At 33.1% G+C, this 23,308-nt stretch overlaps 1 protein-coding gene across 1 annotated transcript in view; it reads right to left on the minus strand.

Annotated features, from left to right (window-relative positions):
- Positions 1-22,070, minus strand: part of TMPRSS15 (transmembrane serine protease 15) — a 117,427-nt gene extending 95,357 nt beyond the window's left edge. The window contains exons 1-6 of the mRNA XM_057697364.1: positions 21,926-22,070; positions 18,999-19,129; positions 18,682-18,749; positions 12,696-12,847; positions 8,480-8,515; positions 1,191-1,322 (exon numbers count right to left, since the gene is read on the minus strand). Coding sequence (XP_057553347.1) covers positions 1,191-1,322; positions 8,480-8,515; positions 12,696-12,847; positions 18,682-18,749; positions 18,999-19,129; positions 21,926-22,070 — 664 coding nt within the window. The remainder of the gene's footprint in view (positions 1-1,190; positions 1,323-8,479; positions 8,516-12,695; positions 12,848-18,681; positions 18,750-18,998; positions 19,130-21,925) is intronic.
- Between the last annotated feature and the right edge of the window lie 1,238 nt (positions 22,071-23,308).

The following is a 23,308-nucleotide window of genomic DNA, read 5'->3' on the forward strand; positions in this document are numbered from 1 at the left end:
TCTTCCAATATGCTCTGAGTGCACTTCAAAGTATGTAGTTAAACTTTGAAGTTTGAATTTTCTGCCAGAGCATTTGAATTGGGATTGCTTAGTAGAAGACACTTTAGTCAAGTTGCCGGTTTTTGAGTTGGTTCTGGGAAACAGACCAACTGCCTGTCTTTTCAAGTATATACTGAGTGGACAGGTAATTTTAAAACTTCGGTTGGGATTGGAGCATTCATCTTCAATTAATATCAAGCAAAAAGAGCAAAGTGTAACTAATAATAGAAGAACAAAGTGTAGCAAATTGTAACTAAAGGCTTTACACATTTCAACACCTAATTGTGCTCATGGTCAATTTTTAAACAGATTGTAAACCACACCAAAAAATTGTTCAATTCCTACTGTTTAATTTTTCAAAAGCAAAATTATAGGTTAGAATTGTTCAAATAGTTCCTTACATTATTTACCCATCTGTATGTACATTTATGTGCTAATCTTTCATGTATATATTACCCAGCAATAGAATGAAGAAATAAGCCAAAGAAGAAATATGTTTATATTACTTAGAGCCATGTTTGGCATTTAGTAAGTACTACTTAAGTTTAACTATAACTACTACTACTACTACTACTGCTACTAGTGATTTTTAAAATTAACACTCAAAAAATGCCAAAATTTATAACGAAAACACATTTTTTAAAATCAGACATGAAGATCTTATTCATAACTAATTTCCCTTATTCAAAGAACTTATTGAATAAGTTCACTTATTCCAAGTGAACTCCAACAATCAAAATTAAGGAGTGGTGATTACTGAGTTAAAGACTGTTAAAATGGCAAAAACCAATATTATGATATGATGATGAAAAAGCATTCAAATTCATAGTAGTTTGTAGTAGTTTAATAAGGGATGAAAAATAATGCCAATCTCCTCCCCCAGACCTTGTTAACCACAGCATTCTTTCTATGCTTGTCAGATGGAATTCTGTTTAATTAATTAATATCATATATTAATGTCACGATAAAGTTTAAGAAATATTAGTATAATTATTTTCTAGATTTTTGTATTAAATTATAAACATGACTATTGTGGCTACTGGGATATCTCATTCTCCAGTAGTTTCTGGTACCTGAAGGGTGTGTGTGTGTGTACAGTGAGGGAGGATGGAAAAGAAAGGGGGGAGAGAGAAGGGAAAGTCACCACTCACCACAGATTTTATTGTCTTCATCAGAGCCATCTGGACAGTTTAACTCTCCATCACAAAATAAATCAGTTGTTATACACTTTAGAGCATCAGCACACGGACTTGAACCAGGCAGACACTCTATTGAGAAATTTCCTTTAAAAAAAAGATTGAATTTATGTTTCCCACATAGTAGATTTAATTTCCAACCAATGTTTGGATATTTATTAAGTAATTTTTGTCATTTGGGTAAGCATATGCTTACTTATAAGTATGTATTTCAATTTCCAAAATAAATATTTTTTTCATTTAATGAATTGATCATTTGTAAAAACTTGGAATTTTAAATTTTGAAGAAATGATACATGTTTCTTCATAGATGTTAAATGTGATGTTTACTTTGTTGATTTTTAACCTTGATAAGTCAATACTACAGTTTGGACATTCAGTCCCCAATATTTACACCTCCTAGGGTTGTTATGTGTAACATGGGACAATTTATTGGAATGTGTGTCAGATCATCTGCAGTATCTAGTAGCCTCTTCATTTGCTTATAAACTTATTATTCAAAAATATAGTGGCTGAAGTCAAGGTTTGCATTCTCCAGAGCAAAATTTGTCACTGAAAGCTATTTTATAGTAAAATAAAACACTTAAAATTCCCAGTATTGAGCATGAGAAACCCAATGGTTATTTCTGTTCAATATTGCCTTGCTTCTTGGGTCACAGGTTCTTAGGGGTAAAGATGCAACCATGACCCTGACGGGTTCCATGCCATACTTTGGCCAGAATCTGATGAATTTGCACCTCTCAGCCTGCCCTGTCCTTTACTTGCTCCTCTTCCACATTTCTAAATATAGAGGAAACACATTTAACTTCTAGAAACTGACTTGGAAATTTTAGGTGCAATTCTAAAAATATATTTATATGCCTATTAGATAAACACATATGTTTTTACTTTTCTAAACAATGTGAGAATTTGAATATTTTTGTCTATGATTAGAGTAACAATGACAGTTTAAAGTTTTTGGAAAATCTTTAAGCTCAATAGCATTTTTTTGTTATTGTTCTTAATCTTAAAACCAGCATTGCACTGCCATCTGCTGGGTTTTAAAAATATTTTTGATTCTGAAATTTCTCCTTATGCCCCAAGAAATTAATTGGGAAAGGAAAAGTGCTTCTGTCAATAAATCTGTTAAGGTAATACCTAAGTAGGAACATTATGGACAAGGTTGCTGAGTATATATACAACTAAATTGGACTTTTGTAATTGTCTCAAGTTAAAATGGATACAAACCATTGGGAAATTCATGGATCACCTGACATCTAAAATAGGACAGGATAAAGACCAGAGACATTCCCAAATGAAAAAATACTCCCATTTAAGAGAATGAAAAATGACAAAAAATGGAGCTGAATAAACCAATTTGCATATTATAAGATATATGTGAGATACTCATGAAGAGAGTCCTTAATAATTGATTCCCTAATCCATGGAAAGCATAGTGTTGACAGTATTTCATAAAAGCTTGATAAATAAATAAATGAGAAAAAAACAAACTATTGTAGAAACACTATGTCTCATTTTAATAGTAGTTAATAGAATTTTAAGTATTTAGCATCTATAAGAATGGATTTGGGGATATAACTAGGAAAATTATAATTTTGTCTGATCTAATGCGCCCCATGCGAACTTCACTTCCTAATGTTTCACATCTTTGTCTGTTGCTTATTGAACTTTAAAGACTGAACCTCAAAACCACACTGGCAAGTGATACCACTTGGGATCTTTTGGTTTCATTAATGATCATTCACTCACTCTACAAGTATTTATTTTCTATTTATTTGTGTCATGGATTTTTAAAGGATAGAAATAAAAGGATGAGTAAGGCAGAGACTATTCTCATGGAGCTTGGAGTTTAGTGGGAGACCGGCTCATTAACTAATAATTTTTTTTAAATGAGGTAGAAAAAAGTTATATGGGAACACCAGTGCCTGGGCTACGCCAAGGATTAGTTACCTTCTCAGGCAGGGATTGAAAGCATCTTCATATAAACTAAATTTTGAAGGATGCTTAGAAATGCATAAGGAAGAGAGGTATGTGAAATGGTGATATGACAAGAGCACGTTAGCATATGTAAAACAGAGGACTTTAACTTATCTAGATGTTGGGATGTTTATTGAAGCTATGGCAGGAAGGAAATTTAATGCCAAATTCTGGGGGACTTTTTAAAATCTTTTTAACATATTAAAATATTTTTCTATAAGCAATGGCACTGAAAGTGTTCACATATATATATGTGACGTAACCAGTCCATATTTCATAAAGACAATTCTGGGACCAAGTGGAGAATCATGTGAAGAGAGCAGACCAATTGAGAAACTGTTTCAATGGTCAAGGTGAACGTTGATGAGGGTTGGAAGTCTTGAACTAGCAGAGGAGCTGGGGCATATTCCAACTGTTATTTTACAAGTAGAATTGATGAGCTTTAGTGGCCAGTTGTGCCTCCGACCAGAGGGAGGTGGCTAAGCGGTTTCTAAGGATGGTAGGTACGCTTTTGGAGTGGTCAGTTGGATTACCAGTGACCATTAGTTATGTTAGTGATTATAAGAGAAACAGCTGGTGGGATTAGAAAATGACTCTAGTTTGAAATATTTTGATTTCAAGGTGGAAATATTATACTCTTGTTGAGATTGTACTCTCTATATCTCCAGATTCTGTTGTATAAACATTCTTCAGCTGTCTTGGTCCATGAATAAAGAGAAGTTCCTCATATTAAAACCAACATGGAAAATATGAATATGGTCTCGTTATATAAAGGAAGTGTGTTTTAGGGTTTTATCAGATTTTATTTTTACTTAGTCTTCTGTCTCCCTCTCATCTCCTTACATACACATATATGATTTCAATTTCCAAAAAACCCATTGATTAACACATTAACTGTTGCAGAAAAATGCCAGTTTTTTAAGATGACTTTCCATTCTCAAAACTAGAGTTATTTGATTTGTGGACTACTTAGTTTGCCATTTCATTCCTTAATGTTTGCTCTAGTATTTCTTCTTTTCTAAGAAATCTGTACTGTACTTCCCAATAGGGAATTTTCAACAAAGGAGTTAAGAAATTCTATTTAAGGAAATGTGCACAAAGAGAATAATAATTAGTTCTGATTATTAAAAGCTGTTCAAATTGCCTGAATATTAGTTGCTGTTTTCTTGAGTGGACAAAAGAGGGGCCTATTTTTATATCTATATGGTATTTTATCTTCAGGATATTAATTTTTTGGCATATTATGAAAACCCACCAGTAAATTAGTATTATTTGGAATTCTGCAAATGGAAGGTTTTTAATTATCTATTTATATTTGTATCATCAAGGATTCAGTACACACTCAAATGTGATTATTTCAGAGTGATCCACAGTCATAACAATGTCCAGTGATTTGGGGTAAGGAATCTCTTGTATCTACTTTGTGCAGACGCTGTGCTAAGCATTGTGGAGTATAAAAAGACTGAAATCCATCATTTGTTTTCTTCTAAACAAGTTATAAGAAGTATTACATACAAGATAGCAATTTGAAAATCTTATTTTGTGAATCTTAGATTTTTATTTTCCCTATTATTTAAATAGAGGTAATAATGCTTGGTGGCCAAAGATGAGACAATTAAACCCAAGATTTAGTAGCTTCCTTAGTAATGGAATCAGAATCTGAATCCATGAGTGCCTGCTTTGAGAGACCAAGTTCATCTCACTGTGCTGTATTAGGAAAAGAGATATCACCTTACAGAAATTCTCATCTACTTTAAAAGAACAAATTTAATCTTTTGAGCAAGACTATGGCTGGTCAATTCAAATGAAATTATAGTGGAAAGATATTTTAATAGTTCTGTTATCATGTGCGTAGGACTGTCAAATTAGAGGAGAGTGCTTAGCAATATATGTATGTTGTTTACTCAAATGCAGAGAAAAAAATACTTAATGTCAAAATACACTTGGTGTTGGTTACAGTGCCTGTGTCCTAGTCCTGGGGCAATTAATTCAATTGAGGAGTACAATTCTGCCTTAGCTTCTCATGACCCAATTTTATGTTTTTCACTAAATCAGCCACTTCTTTTTCTTCAGCCCCCAAACCTCTCCACATAGTGGAATTGTGACAAACTACATTTTTTTGGAGCTTGAGAAAGCCCATGATAGTGAAACTTTTGTTTTTTTGCAATCATTGCCTATACAGTAAACAACAAAAGACTGGAACAAGCCATATACTAGAAACCCTTCAAGCATATGAACAATTGTCCAAAAGAGCCCCTCTCGGGCACACTGTAGCAGTCAGAAATCAATCGGTGTAGTGCAACCTTAGTTCTCACCTCTCCCATTACCGTTCCAAATGCGTTAGTAAAACTTTACGGTAATTGGCAACAAAGGCAGTTGAACAATAGAACATAATCCTCATGGACTTTGTACCAGCTATCATATAAAAATTCTCTTTGGCAGAATTTATAGTAGTACTAACGCCAGGTATATGATGCATGCATTTGTTGATTTTTCTCAAACTCTGTCTTCCAGGCATATAAAAATGAGAATAAACTTAACATCCCTGAAAGGCATATTCATAATAAATTACTGCTTGGAAACTGCGATTTTCAAGTTTAATTGTCTAGTTCCCCTCTATAAAACTATAGTATCTTGCTGTATTAGAGGAATAAATGGGAAGGATGACTGAGGACTCATGGATCCAGTAAAAGAGGGAATGTGATATTTTGCCACCTACGTACCTTATTATAATTCTTTGAGGACTGAGTAAAGTAATTCAATACAGTCTCCAATAACAGGAAAACTTTGGAAATGGAGTTTCTTTGGTCAAATTCATGATCGGACTAAAATTAGCATTACTGAATACAATCATATGTTTTAACATTAATTTAGTTTTTGAAAAGTCTTTTTAAAAAAGTATCCAACTGCTTTTTTTTGTTTTTATCTAAGTCTGAAGGGGGACGGGAGAAGGGATCTCACAATTGTGTCCCTCCTTTGTGCCAGCCATTAATCGGTATCTGTATTCTCTCTCTTCTTCATGACCACTCTCTAAGATATGTATTTAAATCTTTGTCTCTCAGATACTAAATGCAAAGCTCAGGAAGACTAGTTCGCTTACCAAACATTACATGTACAGTAATTGGTGGAACTGGTTAAGGTGGATTCACTCACACACTTTCAATGTTTGAAAAGGGTATGTTACTTTTTGGTCTTCATTTTGATTATCAAATGCTTACATAAGGTGTGAAAGAGAAGGCTAAATATGTACTGATCCCATTCTTATAGTTTACATGTAGGAGAGGAGATTTCTGCTCCACTCCTTAGGAGAGAAGTTTAGGTTTGTATTACCCTCCTGCTTTCTGTTCCCTATTCACCATCTCCTTTGGCTAGAAGAAACTGGGCTGTTAGCCAACATTGATCCTGCCCAAAATGTTTTAAGACATTTGGTCCATGAGATATTTTGGTCCTTAAGACATTTGGTCCATGAGATATTTTGGTCCTTAAGACATTTGGTCCATTCCAAAAGATCCTTGAAATTTGGTCCTATATAACATGTCCATAAGCATATCTGGTCCATACCAAATGATTTTGGACAAGACCAGATTATCAAGGACCTTTCTGGTGTGGACCAATGCCTTATGGCTGTTTTGGATGGGACATAGTGTCTTGCAAGGAATTGGGCATATGGTTCAGCCAATTTTTATATTTTTGGTGGGTTTGTCTTCAGGAGAGTAAGGGGGAAAACTGAAGTCCAAGAATTTCTTGCTTTAACACTGTTTTTCCCCCGGGGTTTCCCATGTATTTCTCTTAGGGCATTTCATTCACCTGAGAGGCCCTCAATAACTGTGGGCTGTAGGAATCACTCAGTGGATCCATAAACAGATAAACAGAAAACAGAACACTAATTTAGATATTTGTGGTTAACTTTTAAAGTTTTAGAAATAAATTTCTCAAAATATATTAAAATTATTTTTTCAGTTTATCTTTAGATTAAAGGAATTAGTCATTATCCATCCTAAAATCATTTTTTGAAAGTATGTTGAAAGGTGATTTTAGATGCTATAAATAGTCTTCTACATTGGATAAGGGTCTATGGGCTGAAGAGCAGTATTATTCTTCAGTATGTTGTGCTACTATCTGGATAACACCTAAATACAACCCCAGGCAGGCTAATCCTACCATAAAAGCCCTCTATGGGTTTAGAGCTGGGGTGACAGTTTTCATAAAGCATTTTGATTAATGATTCACATATCACTCTGCTTTTCAAATATCACACCAACTATTTTATCCAAGAATTAAGTCTTACCCAGAGATCATTTATAATTTCACAAATGTTCTCTCCTTGTATGTATATAACATTTGATATAAATCTAATAACATAAAAATGGCAGTATTATTTTAGGAGCTGAAGATCTATATAACATTGCCTTTATGGAGTTTACCTAAAGAGATTAGGTACACATCCAGACTATTTAACATGAAGATTAAGTTAGGACCAGAGAAGTCATTGGTCAACCAGCAGATAGACAAAGGCACAGTAGACAATTACCAGGAATCCAGAAAAATTGTCACATTAAGGATACACACCAGGAGTTGACACAAGGCAGGCATTTAATGAAAAATTGTTGAATTAATGAATCCAAGGCAACTTTGGTACTGGTTTGGCAACCATACAATGTTAAGAGGAGAGAGCAAGTGTGTCTCACTTGTATGCAGAGAGAATAATTAGAGAAAAAATTCCCTCACATCTGATGAAACCTACATCCTTTCTGGAGAACATTTTGATTCTATTGGTGGCATTCTTAGCAAAAGATAATAACCATGGTTCTAATAGATGTAGGCCTGGAATGAGATCAGATATCCAGGCATTAATTGGACTCAAAGATATTGTTATTTTTTGATAAAATATTAGGCTAAAACTATGATCTTTTATGCTTTAATTTTCTTATCTATTAAGAAAGAATGGGGCACTGTTAACTGCTGTGTTATCAGAGAATTCTCAGGAGTCAAAAATGAAACATTAGTGAAAACTTTTTAAAAAATAACAGAAATACTAATGAGGACATACTACTGTATAGCACAGGGAACTCTACTTAATGCAGTGTGGTGACCTAAATGGGAAGGAAATGCAAAAAAGAGGGGATATGTGTGTATGTATAGCTGATTCATTTTGCTGTACAGTAGAAACTAACAAAACATTGTAAAGCAACTATAGTCCAATAAAAATTTATTTAAAAAAAGGAAAAAAATAATAAAATAAGAGAAGTAATATTATTAAAACTGACCTGGGGTTGCCAGAAGACTGCTGGTTGTTAGCTTGTCTGTAAAAATAAACAACATAAAAATAACAGTTACATTTTTAAACTGATTATTAGGAATTCCTTCTGTCTAATATTTTACTTGAGAGTTTTAAAACTTACTATGGATTATTAATATTTATTAACTTAAGAATATATCATTTGTATCTAGATCTAAAAATAAATCATATTTTTATTGATTTTTAGAGTTGTGGAGCAGAGGTTTTTTAGATGCGTTTACTTTTTAAGTAAAGAAGATGATGTTTTTCAATTATCAATAACTAAATATAAGAATTCATTAATTTCATAATGGCTGTAGACTAAAATGTTCTAGATTAATCTGATGTTATTTGAAATAGGAGCTTGAGATATGCTTAGACCATGGGCTTTGGAATTCAAAGGAATTACTTTTAATTCCTGTCTTTGACAATTAATAGCAGTGTGACTCTGGGCACATTCCTTATTACTTATGTATTTTTAAGTGGAAAAAATATTACCTCTCTACAGAATCATTCTGAGAATTAAATGAGATAAATGTTTGCAAAATATAGTACCTGGTCCAAGTAGATACTTCAAACAAATAGTTTTTTCAAATATTATAAAAATGGTCATGATTATGGATACCAAAAGTAATATGGTTATAATTTTATAACAATTTACACTTCAAATATCATTTTTATATGAATTTGATACTTGGGATGACTTCTAAAATATTTAGAAAATTTTATTATTCACAATTTATGGGAAGCAGATTTTCGGAGGGTGAAATGCCCAGTGATTCTGGTAGTTGGCAGAAACAGGATTAGTGTTCAAATCTTTTGACTTCAGTTTAAATAATTTTTCTGCAACAGAGTGATTTTACAATTTAAGATAATTCAGGGTAATTTTAAAATGATCGATCCTTTCTCAAAGCACTCTTTTGATAGTGTGTATGACCATGGTAAGACAAGGTGAAGCAGTAGTGACCAATTGTAGTTAGAAAGATAGGGTGAAGAAAATGCTAGAAATAGAGCAAAGTGAACATTAAGCCTTAGATTGCCCTTTCCAAAGAGTACGATACATTTTGAAAGTTATCATTTCATTATCTTTTAAATGCCTTTCCCTTATTCACAGTGACCTTATAAATCTCAGGGCTTCATCACCAAGGCTGCGTGATCAGAGCCATATTTTGAGATCACACACACACTCACACACATATCCTATATGCATACATATGCATACAGAGTTTAAAATACGAAAGGAGCATTGGAATTGGAAATACACATCCTTGCATGTATAACTAGGCATTATGAATTCTGCAATATTATGAAAAACATTATTCCTAACCAAATGTATGCTTTTTACATTTTGATACGAAGACTAAATATCTCATTTAGAGAGAGCTGTCAAAAAATTTTAATCCTTGCCTAATGTCATAAAGTTTTATGGTCACCAAGTTATATATTTTAAAATGCCATAAGTACTGACCTGAAGTTGTTGCAGGACTTATCGTAGAGAAATTCTCCAAAGACCCTGGAATAAAAAGTTGGTTTGAAGATAGGGCTTAGAATATAAATATATTATAAAACATTGAATGCAGTTTGAATGGCATCTGATCTTCTAGAGTTTCCATTTCATCCTCTCTCAGTGTTCCTATTTATTTATTTAATTATTATTTGATTGAGATACATTTGATGAATTTCCAGAATCTCTATATATGCTCTCTATAAAATTTACCTATGCAAAATGTTTGCTTTATTTTACCCACTTAAGAAAGATATCTATTTATTCATCATAGTTATATAGAATATTTATATTTAAGAAAGATAATACAACACACCAGATCTTGTCAGACCTAGAGTCAGTAGTTTTACACTGAAACAAATAGGTGCCAAAATAATTGTGCATATGATAAAATCTGCTGGGAACTAAATACTGTTTAACTATAAAGTACTTTTCACATAAAAAGATAAAAACTGGCTATTTTCTTCACCCTTTGACATGCTTAACATTTTTAAAGATGACAGCTATGTTAAAAATAAAGAAAACCAAAGCATGTCTTATGTAAAACTTTGATCTAATGAATTTGTTTTCATTCAAAACAATATTTATGGTAAGTGGGTTAAGTGGTATGTCCTCTTCTACTAACTAGATTGCTTATTACATTATTTCTTCATTACTGCATTGTCTTCTTTCTAAAAGAGCAATAGCAGTTTCATAAGTTATATATGATAGATTATTGATGAAGAAAATAAAATAAATTCTATAAGATTTTTTCATAAAGAAGATAATATTTTAATTTTTATTGTTTTGTTTGACAGTATACTACATAAGAATCTAAAGTATCTGTGAAATTATTAACCAATTTAAAAATGTAATAAATTTGAAAATTCACATGATTCAAGTGAATATTAAACTTGAATACCTAATATTAAGCTTGGTATTATGTTTATAAATGTTTTAATATAATTCAACAAATTAAATGTAACTTCAACTTCTGGATCATATTCTTGAGTTGATGTTGTGATATAGTTTATTGCATTCATGATATTTATTCTAAGTTAACTCAAAGGATATGGTTTTATTGATTCAATAAAGTTTTTAAAACCACAAACTCCCCTCTTCCAAATAGTCCAACTGTAGGGAGTCATGAAAATAAGTTTCAGCACACCTGTCAATTCATTTGCCATAGCAAACCTCCAAAAACTGATGCTTATTCAAATGAAGATAGCAAGAAACCACGTTTCTAGAAGAAAATTGACTTTTGAAACTAATCAACAGTGTTTCAAGACAAAACTGCTACAAAGAAACTCTGGTATAAGGGCTAAGAGTGCAAATATCCAGCTAAGACCACCTGGGTCAGAATCCTCAACCTACCTGGAAATAGCTGTGTGATTTAAAGCAATGTGCCAGAATTTTCTGTATGTTGGATGTCTCATCTGTAAAATGGGGATTGTAAAGATACTGTGTAATAAGACTGGTGTGAGAAATAAACGTGTTGGTAGAAAAAACACCTGTTCTAGCTAATAATAGTAGTAGTTTTCAGCTCATTTGAATTAGACAAACATCTAAAACAGTCTCTGCTCCAGCAGCTGTGCCAGAGGGGACCAAACCATCCATAGAAGAGGCACTTAAGAACTTGAGCTGTCTTCTCACTGAACAGGCACAGCAGGACATAGCAGAGGGTTTAGTAAAAGAGTAAACTGGGCTTGATGAACCCCTGCTGTAAAAAAAAGCAACTAGAGCTCTGCAATTTTGTATCCACTATTACAGAATCAAAAAAGCAAAACAAAACAAAACAAAAAACAAACCCAACAAAGCATGCATGTTTTTATATATTTCCTTTAAGAGCAAATCTACACTTACTTATCGCATTCTGAAGCAAAACTATTTGAACTGGCAATAGGCTGTTTAGAGTTTGCCTTTATTCCACTTGATGTGGATATTTATATATTGATGAGCTTTCTAATATCTAAAAATGTCTGATTTCTAAAACATATTTAGCCTGAAGGTTTACAGATAAGAGATTGTGGATCTAGATGGGCCTGGCAAATTGCTACTGTTTCCATCCAAAATAGGACACACTATACATGTTTGTTGAATTAAATTGAGTGGGTTATAACTAAAATGGAAAATTTAGAATAACCTAATATTGATAGACATTATTGTCTTGCTATTATTTTTGATGTCCTATATCTCTTCCCCTTTGATTCATTTTTATCTTAAAATTATATATCATTTTAAAATAAAGTTTCATTTTTTTATAAGTAAGCGACTGGGATGAATCAAACTCACAATCCCCTCTTTTTTCTTCTTCTCCTTCTTTTAAGACCTCAATTAAAGCCTGGACTTGCCACTTGACTATGTAATCTAATAATGTGTATATGACTATCAGAAAGTAATGTGTCACTTTCTGATGGGGGGGGGTTCCTGCAAAGTCAGGGTGTGCTTGGCCAATGCCAAAAGTGTGATCAGACCTCACAAACATTTATGCATGCCAGTATGTTCAGAACCTTTTGATATTTGACATTTTACAAACTTTTTCTCGCTGATATTTTTCTTCAAATACAGTTTCTCTGTATTTTACTTTTCCTATGTAAATGGGTTACTTCAGGCAATAAGACAGGTTCCTGAAGTCCAGGGTGATCCCACTGCTTCCCTGGTACATAACTAGTATTTTAATTTCATAGCTTAATGATTCAAAGAAATCAATGTTCACAGATACCTGTGATATTAATGCTGTTCACATCAATATGGAAAATGACCAGTTGGCTGGATTTATTTGCTTCAATGCCTTGAATCAGCTCTTCTTTTACATTTTCATCTGACACCCACTGGGCAAAGAGAAGGTCAAATATGACTATAGTGCTGCCATTTCTGCAAAGCAAAAAATGACATAAGTGAAAAAAATCATCCTTCTTCAAATGATATGAGCTCAATTTATGTAAGGTGTCTTTGAAATTCTCCACAGTTATCCCCTTGTTAATTCCTATTACACCTGTACAAGATAGGTCGTGTCAAATATTATCTTTATGTCACAGGTGGAAGAAAGAGAAATTAAAAGACTAAATGTTTCTCCAAGAACACAAAGATATATCCAGAACTAGAACCTGATTTTTCTGAGTTCCACATTAGCACATTAATCTCTAGGCCAGACCACAGACACTTGTGTCAAATTAAACAATATCACATGGTATCATGACATTTATTCTTATTTTACTATTTGAAAAAGTGAAGAATGTGGATTTGCAATTTTTCATAAGCAACTTCTAAGTTAGGAACAAGTCTAAAGTAGTTTCACTGGTTTCAAAGAAAATTTTTCTATATAGTTAATGAAGGCCTGATAGCAAGCTTATAGCAAGTAATTTATAATCTACGTTTTCCTCTCCATTCTTAATATAAAATACTGAAATATGCCCTGATATAAAAGGATAGAAAGAAGACAAGCATAAATGGATTATTGGGAATTTGTGGGATATTCAGTCTCATGGTCAAGCGTTGGGATTATCTTGCCTACTCATCTCTGACCATAACATTAGAGTTCAATTACACTACCCAAGTCATCTTTTCTTTTACTTCATCTCCTTCTCTGAAACATGCATTTTAAAAGTATTTTTCCACTGGTGATTTGTTTACAGTTTAAAGAATCGAATCATAAAAATGAATAAATTGTGGGTCCACTAGAAATACTGGAGAGATTTTTGCTCTTCTGTCTACATTTCTACTTTGCCACTGTGCTTTTAGGATACAACTGCTTGGAAAAAAAATTCTAGCTCTGGTCTTCATTCTGTACCCCTCAGTAAGCTGGGGGTACTCAAGGTTTACATGGGCCCTCAAGAGGCAGACTAAGGAGAACCAAATTTTGTATGGTATGTTTGCTTGTTCTGAAATTTAGGCATTTGCACTCATATCCTTGCAATATATCTGTGTTAATGAGTTTCTTGAAGGACTTCATCAATTCTTGAAGAGCCTTTATGTATCTGTATGTATATTGTCTTGATAGAATCTATAATAAATGTTTTTTTTCCCTCCAAGACTATATACAGGTTAAAAATATTCCTGAAAGATCACAGTAGATCAGCATTTCCTCTCAGTAGGATGTTACTTTTTAGTTTCTGTGCTACTATTCGGGTTCATAGTTTAGCAGAAGGGATTCCTTTCTATGTAGCTAGCTTTTCCTGATTGATGTGAACAGGATCAGCAATTGCACATTTCATCTCTACTAAATATATTATTTAAAAATGTTAGAATGTTTAACTTTCCAATCATTTGATTAAATCATAGTATCCAAATCTTGTAAATGGCAAGGCTCCTTAGTGACTATTTAGATCTGGGCTCCCCAAATTTACCCACACATGGAATCACTTTCTGTCCTTGATAAAAATACATTTCGTCTCAGACACTGTTTTTATCTACTCTTCCACCCTTGTTAATTTTTCCATGCTGGCCGGTCTTTAATTTCATTTGATAATAACTCTCCATTTTCTTATGACTTCTCCAACCATGCCTCATGTCAATGATAGTTTTATTCATGGGCATGTGACTAGGCCCTGGTCAATGGAACGTGAGGGGTCACTGATCAGAAACTTCTGGAAAACATTTCCATATTTAATAAAATAAAGGTTCATAGTGGATTACTACTCTTCTTCCTTGAATGTTATTATGTCTACATATGATTGTTGGAACTGTCACATCTATCTTTGGACCATAAGGCAAGCTATGATTGACAAGCTAAAGATAGCACAATAAAACAATGAAAACACCTAAATTCTTGATTATGTCACTGTCATTGTACCACTGAATTAACCTCTGCTGAAACCTCCAGATTTCTTGTGATGTCAGATGGAAAAAATACTTATTGTTTAAGGCACTTTTAGTCGGTGTTCTGTTAATCGCAATTAAAAAAATCTTAACTGGTATACAACTCTCAGCCCTCATCCACATTTATTTAAACAAATGCTCAAGAAAAAGGAGATGACTCTATTTTTGCATCTGATGTTGGCCAACATTGTAATTTTATAAATAATGAGATTGAGACTTGGAGTAATATAGATAATCTTGCCTAGGGTTACACAGCTTATTAATATCAGAGAGAGAGAGAGGAATAAAAACCAGAACCTCTGTTTCCCAGATGTGTTTTGATATAGTTCCCATCCCCCAGCCCACATACCATTATGAACTATTTGTCAGTAGGAAAGACAATGCAACACACTTGCCTAGATGCAGATTCAGGTTTTTATTATCTTGCATTGTTACCAGAACTTCATATCCAACGAGATGAAGAAAATAGCTAGTTGGAATTGGGAGGTGGGAGGAATGGATATTTTATAGCCTCCATACTTTTGAAGATAGAAGTTTCCCTCTTCCTGTCCTTTCCTTTCTCCCTTCTCTTCCCCTTCCTCCTCTTCCACCACCTTTTCCTCTTTTGCTTCTCCTTCTTCCTCCATCTCTTCCACCTCTGCTTCCTCCCCCTTTTCCTTGTCTCCTTAATCATGCTCACCCCCAAAGTTCTTAAATGGACAGAGTTAAATATGGTTAAAATAAAGTGAGAGTCAATAATGTCCATTAGTTTCCCTGTCTTCAATTCCTAATCTTCACCTCCACGGTTGCACAGCAGATAGCTTTAATTCTGATTAAATCGGATTTTTCTTTTTGTGTAACTTCCACATATTTAATTTGACCACTTATTTTTATTTTATTTGAGTTAGGGAGTAGAAAGGAAAGGTAATTTTGGTAAGAGCATACAAATCTGGAATTTTCTTTCACTGAATTGAAAGTAACTGGATTAGTTCAACCTCAGGCATAAAATATCTTTGTATGAAAGATGTGTTTTCTTAGTTGTGAATTATACATTGCATTTAATAATTTATACTTTGTAAGGACAGGAGTTACATATCCTGTATCCACATACAGTTGTATTCTTTAAAATTTGTTTCTTATTCACAGTAAATGTTCAGATAAGAGAGATATACAGTAGAAATCAGGGAAACCATAATAAACATTCATGTTTCAAGTAATAAGGAAGCTAAAGCTGCTATTTCAGTAGTTTAGTAATGATCTCTATCACTGCTGTGAGATTGAATTTATTTATTAAGGTAATGAGAATTCTTTCTTTAGGAAAGAAAAAAAAGGAAACAATGGCCATTTTCATTTCAAAGTACTGTTCCAGTGGAATATCTGGGTCTGTTTTTCTTTTTTTTTTAACAGATAAATCCTATCATTATACACAGAGCCTGTGTGCAATAAATCAAATGTTTCTTATCTCTTATTTTCCTTAATGATATTGATAACCTCTAGGGTTGCTGAGTAAACAAAAGTCTTTCCTTTCCTAACTTGGTGACTTATCTGTGCTCAAAGGGCAAAATAAGCTTCATATTGCCACAAAGGGTAAACAGCACTTTATTAAAAGAATCAGCTGCTAAGTGCTCTCTGAGTCAAAGCGCTTTCCACAAAGCAGAATAATAAAAAGTGTTCCCAGACAAGGGTAAACCATTTGCTTGTCCTGTAGAGTGTATGTGTAGAATGACTACACACACACACACACACACACACACACACACACACACACACACACCCTTAGTGGAGGGGGGGCAAGAATTGACATTAAATAATATTTTTAAAAGGAAGAAGAGAGAGACTAATGACTAAGTTTTTATTCTGAGTGCTATAACTTGACCATATACACATGCATGGGGTGTGTGTTTCATTAAAATCAGTAACAAAAAAAGGAAATAGGCATTTTAAAGGATTTTTAGATGTATTTTTCAGAGTTGGTGTGGCTATTGTTAGTTAATTGAGAAGTCAGTTATTTCTGTTTCTTGATTTTATCAATTGAAGTTTAAAGTGAAAATATAAAGGTAATTAGGAGTCTGCCACTTTTTTCTATAAGTGGAATGTGTCATTTTATATGTGATTATTTAAAGTAAACCTAAATATTTGCTTGTTACTTTCTTTGCTGCTTCTGAATTTCTTTTCTCATTCTTTTCTTCTCAGTCTCCCAAAGTACCTACCTGTAATTTATCTTACAGACATTTTCATGAAATTGCTTTGCATTGCATCTTTTAAAAACTCACTTCTGATTTAAAAGTAGTTCAGCTACAACTTGGTGAAAGTCTCTCTACACTGATGAAGTATATTATTTGAGAATTGTTATAAAATATGTATCAAGGTTTAGGCACTATATTGGTCTCCTAGGTAGTTTAAAGGAAGGGAAAGAAATAATTCCTCAGCTCAAATAATTTATAGTTTCACATATAGTGATTTTATTACCTAGAGAAATATAAGATAACTTAATAAATATAAAAGAAAATGCTGGGGTTTTGATAAAGCACCAGACCTTATATAAAAGTCTATATTCAGCAAATTTTCCCAATCTAGTAAAAACAAAGTTATCCAGCATGTTGTAAACAAGAGAAGACAAAGAGTTCCATTAGCAAAACTATCCCAATAAACTCTGCACTAGATACCTTGCTTTGCGTGGATTTCACTGATTAGAGCCCAATGAAGGCAAGGAAGGACCTGGGATGCCTCTCCTTGAGGGAGGCTAAAACCTTTAAGAACTAAATTTGAATTGAAGATTTAATGCAGATCTCCACACTTGAATCCTCTCCAAAACTGGAAAAGAGAAATTGGTTCCACTCACTCAAAAGTATGTAAATAGCTTTAAGTGAAATAAAATCTTGCATGCGTGGTTTTACCTACACAGAGTAAATACTGAATAAATATTTTAACACAGCACTTTGAGCAAAATACACAAACAAAAAATAATAATAATAATCTTTCCTGAGAGTCCACATGTCTCCTATCCCTGAAATTAGGCCATGAAAGAGGCTATCAGAGATCATAAGCCTTGGAAAATAGGAGTCGAAGCCTCTGCGTTATGGATAGGAATGAAGACAAGTAGGTGGAGGTAGGGTTGACTGGCTACTGAGACTAAGATCTTGTGAATGTGCAGTGGGATAAAGAATAATCAACATAGATAACTAGGTGCGAAAAAAAGAAACAGATTTTTAATTTTTTTTTTGAGGGCGGTGGTATAAAATGAAGCTTTGTGCTTTTTTTCATTAAGGCTTCCACTAAGTGAATACATTTTGTTCCAATAAGAAATGGCAAGGCCTAAAGTTTCCTTCTGCCCATTAACTAATTTGACCTGCTGTTGTTTTTCTAAACATAATCTTTTTTCCTTTAACTTGACCTTCCTACCTCTATTTGGTCACTGAGAACTAACGACTCTTTTACTAATGTTAGGACTCTTGTGAAGACCATGTACCAAATATCTTTGGTGCCAGGCTCTCTGGTTCAATTGTTTCTGATCTAAGATAGGAGATTAGTCTTTCTATAAAGTGAGGCTCTCTGCCTTCTCCAATGACCTGGAGTCCCCTGTGGCTTCCATTCGATGTAGGTTAAATGTCAGACTCCTAGGCATCTGCATACAATCAACCTCAGCCTTCTCCATGTGTCTGCAAAATTTTTGCACTCAGGAGAGAGAAATGTGTTAACATGAGATAAACTATCTAGTATTACATTATTTGCTACAAATATAGAAGCTTATACTGTGCCACTTTTCTCAACCTTCCTGGAAAATGTTGAAAATTTAAAATGTTTTATTTCCTCCTAAAAATAGTGATACTCTTCTACAGATATTAGCAAGAAGATCACTATATCGTGATCCTGTGCTTTCCATCTGCAGAAAAATTTTGAGCTATACTTACTCAAATCGTAAAACTCTTGAGCTTTTATATTCATTTTTCATATTACTTGATTGAAAGATATCATCTATCTAAAAAAAAGAAAGGTTAAAAAAAGACATTAAATTTGAGATTTTGTTTAAAATTAATATTCTGCTTAGAACTGTATTGGGGTAATTTCCTTCTCTGTGATGATGGGTCTCATACACAAGTATCGTGAGCATATTACATTTATTCACTAAGTTTTTTCAAAGAGCGTGAGATCTATGTCTCTTTTGGTAAGTAGTTAGTGAAACTATGCTATGAAATTTTAAACTAGTTGAAGAGAGAAGGTCTCCTACCATTTGCTGAATGTCAAATGCAAGAACTTTGAAATCCACTGAGAGTTTGTCTTGCAAGTTAGGATTATATGTAGCTCCGGATGTTATTGTCAGTGTCCCTCTGGCTTCATGACTTTTTCCAAATGCTGCATCTAGATGAATTAATAAGAAACAAAACACTGAAAATGTGAATGATGAATAACAGAAAATATGCACACTCTGGTTAAGACATAGAAGTAAAGTTCTTGCTTAAGTTGGCCTTGAAGTTCTTGTTTTCATTCTTTGCAGTCTTCGTGTTTCATCATCAGCTGCTTTTTATTTTTAATTTTTTTAAGCTATTTAGTTGTTTTAAAAGATTGAAAATTAAATTTCTTCTCTATCTCATTATTTTTTTTTTCTTTTCTTTGAAGTCTAAACAACTCTCCAAGCTTCCAAGTTGTGTTTTGTTTTTGTTTGTTTGTTATTGAGATTCCTGTTGAAAGATACAGGGATGATCAGCTTCCACCAATTATGGGAACTGATTCAGGGAAACATGGTGAGAAATGGACCATTAAAAGTTTTGTAGTTGCTTTCAGATACTTCTTGAACACCTAGCATCAGGGGACACTGCTGATTTTCTGCATGTGGATTGCTGTGAAGGTTTCAGTGTGTGTTACTTTGAAACATAGCTCTGAAGCTACTTCTTTCATTCTAATAATTATAAAAGTGGTATGTATGACCTTTTGCCATTAGATGGAGGCTGTCATTATTGGAGAAGTTATTGAGAATGCTGCAGAAAATTTATTATCTCAATATGAAAAAAATATTTAAAAAAAGCTTACAAATTGAATACAAACATGGGAAATAAAATGTACCATTAAGTCCAGTACAATCCCATTATGAGATTATTTTCTTTGAATATACATTTATTTTTAAAATGAATGCTTCAGGTGAAACTCATACAATGATGAAATCATTAGTAAATGTAATAATAATGATGCATTAACCTGGTATGAGGAGATGTTATTGCTTCTTCTTTTCCCAGATGGGGAAACTGGGGCTTAGATTCGCTAAGAAAATTTCCCAACGTGATAAAAGTGACAGATCTGGAATTCGGACAAAGGATTGACTGACTTCAGAACCCAAGATCTGTCATATAGTGACACAAATCTCCTAGTCCAGAAGGAACTTTAGAATTAATATTTTAAGCAATAAACTTGCACTTAGACTATACAGTTATCATTGCATAACTGATGTGACATATTATTAATATGCTTTCATTTATTTTTTAAATACTCAAAATAACATTTAGATTGGCATATTTAAAAGTGAAAGACAAGGAAAGGCTGAGGAACTGTCATGCATTGGAGAAGACTAAGAACACATGAAAGCTAAATACAATGTAGCAATCTGCACTAGATCCTGAACAGTTAAAAGACATTAGTGGAAAAACTGGTGAAATTTGAATAAAGTGTTTGGTTCAGTTAATATCATTGTAACAATATTATTAATTTCTTGGTTGTGACAGGTGTACTATGTATATACATTAGGGGAACATGAGTGAATGTTATAGAAGAATTCTACAATTTTTGCAACGTTTTTAAAGTCTAAAATGATTTCCAATAAAATGTGTTAAAAGTGTATTAAAATGAAAGCATATATTAAAAGTGCATGTTTTATGTCCTGTGGTGTTCTATTGTAGACTTATCTCAAATCCCTTCTTATATTCAGTTGTTCACAATTAAATCATATTAACATTTAAAAGTATTTTTTTATTTTTCTGGTAAAGTAACTAACTTTTGTATTTTTATTGAGCATCAAAGATTCCAATGGACTTCCAAATGATTACATATCCTTGAAGTTATTCACAGCATTTAAGACCAAAGCAATCATTTTTCTAAAAGTCTCAGTGAACTTCTGTAATTTATTTAACTGTTCATATAATTATATAAAATATCCAAAGCCTTCCTTCTCTGTAAAATATATCCCTCGTAGACAGCTATAGTAGTTAAATAAACCAGGGATTATATTGGAATTATTTTATAAATGTATAAATCATATTTATTACATTCTAATTGAAACTTATTTACTAAGGGAAAAGAACTAACTCAGAGGCTGAGAATTTTCTCAGTAAAACCAAAATCACTCCCATTAAAAATTTTGCCCTCTGAGTTTTCAGAAGAAATTAATACACCCCTATATAATTCATCATTTAAAAAAAAGTTAAAATTTTCTCAGAAAAAATAAATCCAATATGCAGGTTTCTGCTATGCTGCCATTTTAAAAATTGTCTTGTAAGTGAATAAATGGTAAAGAAGAGCACAAGTTCTAAAGTTAGATCGTCTAGTTTGCACTACCCGGCAATGCTGCAAATTTAAGCAAGTTACTTAAATTCTCTGTCTCTGATTTTTCATCTATAAAATGATGGTAATGATAACAACTAACTCATAAGTTTGTTGCAACAAGAGAATACATTTGAAGACCTCAGGCAGCTTGAGATTTTTATAAATCCACAATTACACCCAAGTTCCCTTATATTGTTACAGTTCAAGTTGTTGTACTAACAAGAGAATGAAGATATCATTCTCTAGAAATAAGCAATATTTTTTCCTTAAATTGGTCTATTTGTCCACTTCTGTAGTCAACAATATTTGAATATGTTTATGATTTAAATTCTATAAGAACGGATCCACAGGCTATGAACCTACTTTGTTATATGTTGAAACTGAGAACCTTATTTTTTATTTTAAGAACTTAGTCTCATGTTTGAATTCTGAATTAAATTCCAAATTATATACCAACTTAAAAAAATATTCTATGAAGTGAATTACGGTGAAACATCTGAATGCAATATAAATACCTTGCCACAAAGCACAGCAATGAACACAATATGCTGGCGGGATTTCTGGAGATTGAAGTGTGTACATTCATCTGAGAGCAATGTCAGTAGCCAACTCTATGTGACTTACCTCTCTCTGATCCCTTGATTGACAGCCAGGACACTGCAATTAATCCAGCACAGAGCACCACCAATACGGCAAAGAGAGCTGCAAACATGATTTCATAGTTGCTGAGAGAACAGTGCCTTGAAGGTATACTTCTCTTTGACCCCATTTTTGGTTTTTGAAGGTTTGCTACTCTAAGAACACTGAGAGAGCACAGAAGCTTGCACCACTGAAGAGCAGAAGCTCTTACGTTTTCAAGGAAGGATTGTCAAACACCAACAAGTCTACACTAGTCTTACTAGTGTATGTCCCTTTGGCAACATTATGTATCTGTTCCTTAGTTAAGTGGCTTTAAAAGCACAGTTAATCTTTAAGAAGATATTAGTGAGTACAGAGATGCTTAGAGTTGTAAATGTTAATCACCTGAACAGGCCAGTTGTTGAGGTGGATGAATTAAATGCATGTTGTAAGCAAAAATGACACTTTATCATTTTGAGAACTGGTAGAAGTAATGTGAAATTCATGGTAGTCAAATTAGTCATTGGGCACATGCACATATTTGTAGAGAGTGCCTAACAGATCAACCTTCTACCCTCTGACTCAGGTCATTATTAAGTCATTTTTCCTCTTTTACCTATTTGTAGACATTGTAAAGATAGCTTTTACACACAGATATATATATATATATATATGTACATAAAGCCTAACATATATATTAATACCTACATCTCTCTTCCCACCCTCCCTCTATCCTACTTTCTCTCTCTCTCTCTGTGTATATATATATATGTGTGTGTGTGTGTATATATATACATATATATATTTCTTATTGAAACAATCACAAATTTTGTAATCTTCATTCTGTCACCCATGTGAAGTTATGCAATGTAAGGAAGTATTGATCTAACCTAAAGGAAAGTCCACTTAAACAAGGCATCATATGCCTACTTTTTATGGCCTCATGTAGTTATTAATGAATGGGAGCAGCTGCTGTGAGGGGAATTAAGCATTTTTCTTTCTATTTTAAGGAAGTATTCTGGGTGGGGAAGATGTTACTCACTTGCCTTAAAACTTTATCTTTTTAAACATGCCAATAATAACAAGAGGACAGGTTGAGATAACCACTCATGACTGCGGTTATGGGAAAACCAAGACTGTTCTCTGATAATTAAAGTTCACTTTATCATGCAAAATTCCACACTTTGAATAACAATGAATTTAGAATTAAAAATTAATAAATAAAAGCAAACCTGTCCTGAAGTAAACCAATTTGCCTTTTGTTCTGGCAAGTAAAACTGGCCAGAGATAAGGAAGTACTAGGTCAGGGGTTAATGTGCTGAAATTGTGGTTTTTTATAACTGGCTAAAATAAGCAATAGCCACTTTTGTTTCTTCTTCTTTACTCTTA

This window comes from Hippopotamus amphibius, chromosome 10, assembly GCF_030028045.1.
Source record: "Hippopotamus amphibius kiboko isolate mHipAmp2 chromosome 10, mHipAmp2.hap2, whole genome shotgun sequence".
In the NCBI taxonomy this organism is placed as follows: Eukaryota; Metazoa; Chordata; class Mammalia; order Artiodactyla; family Hippopotamidae; genus Hippopotamus; species Hippopotamus amphibius.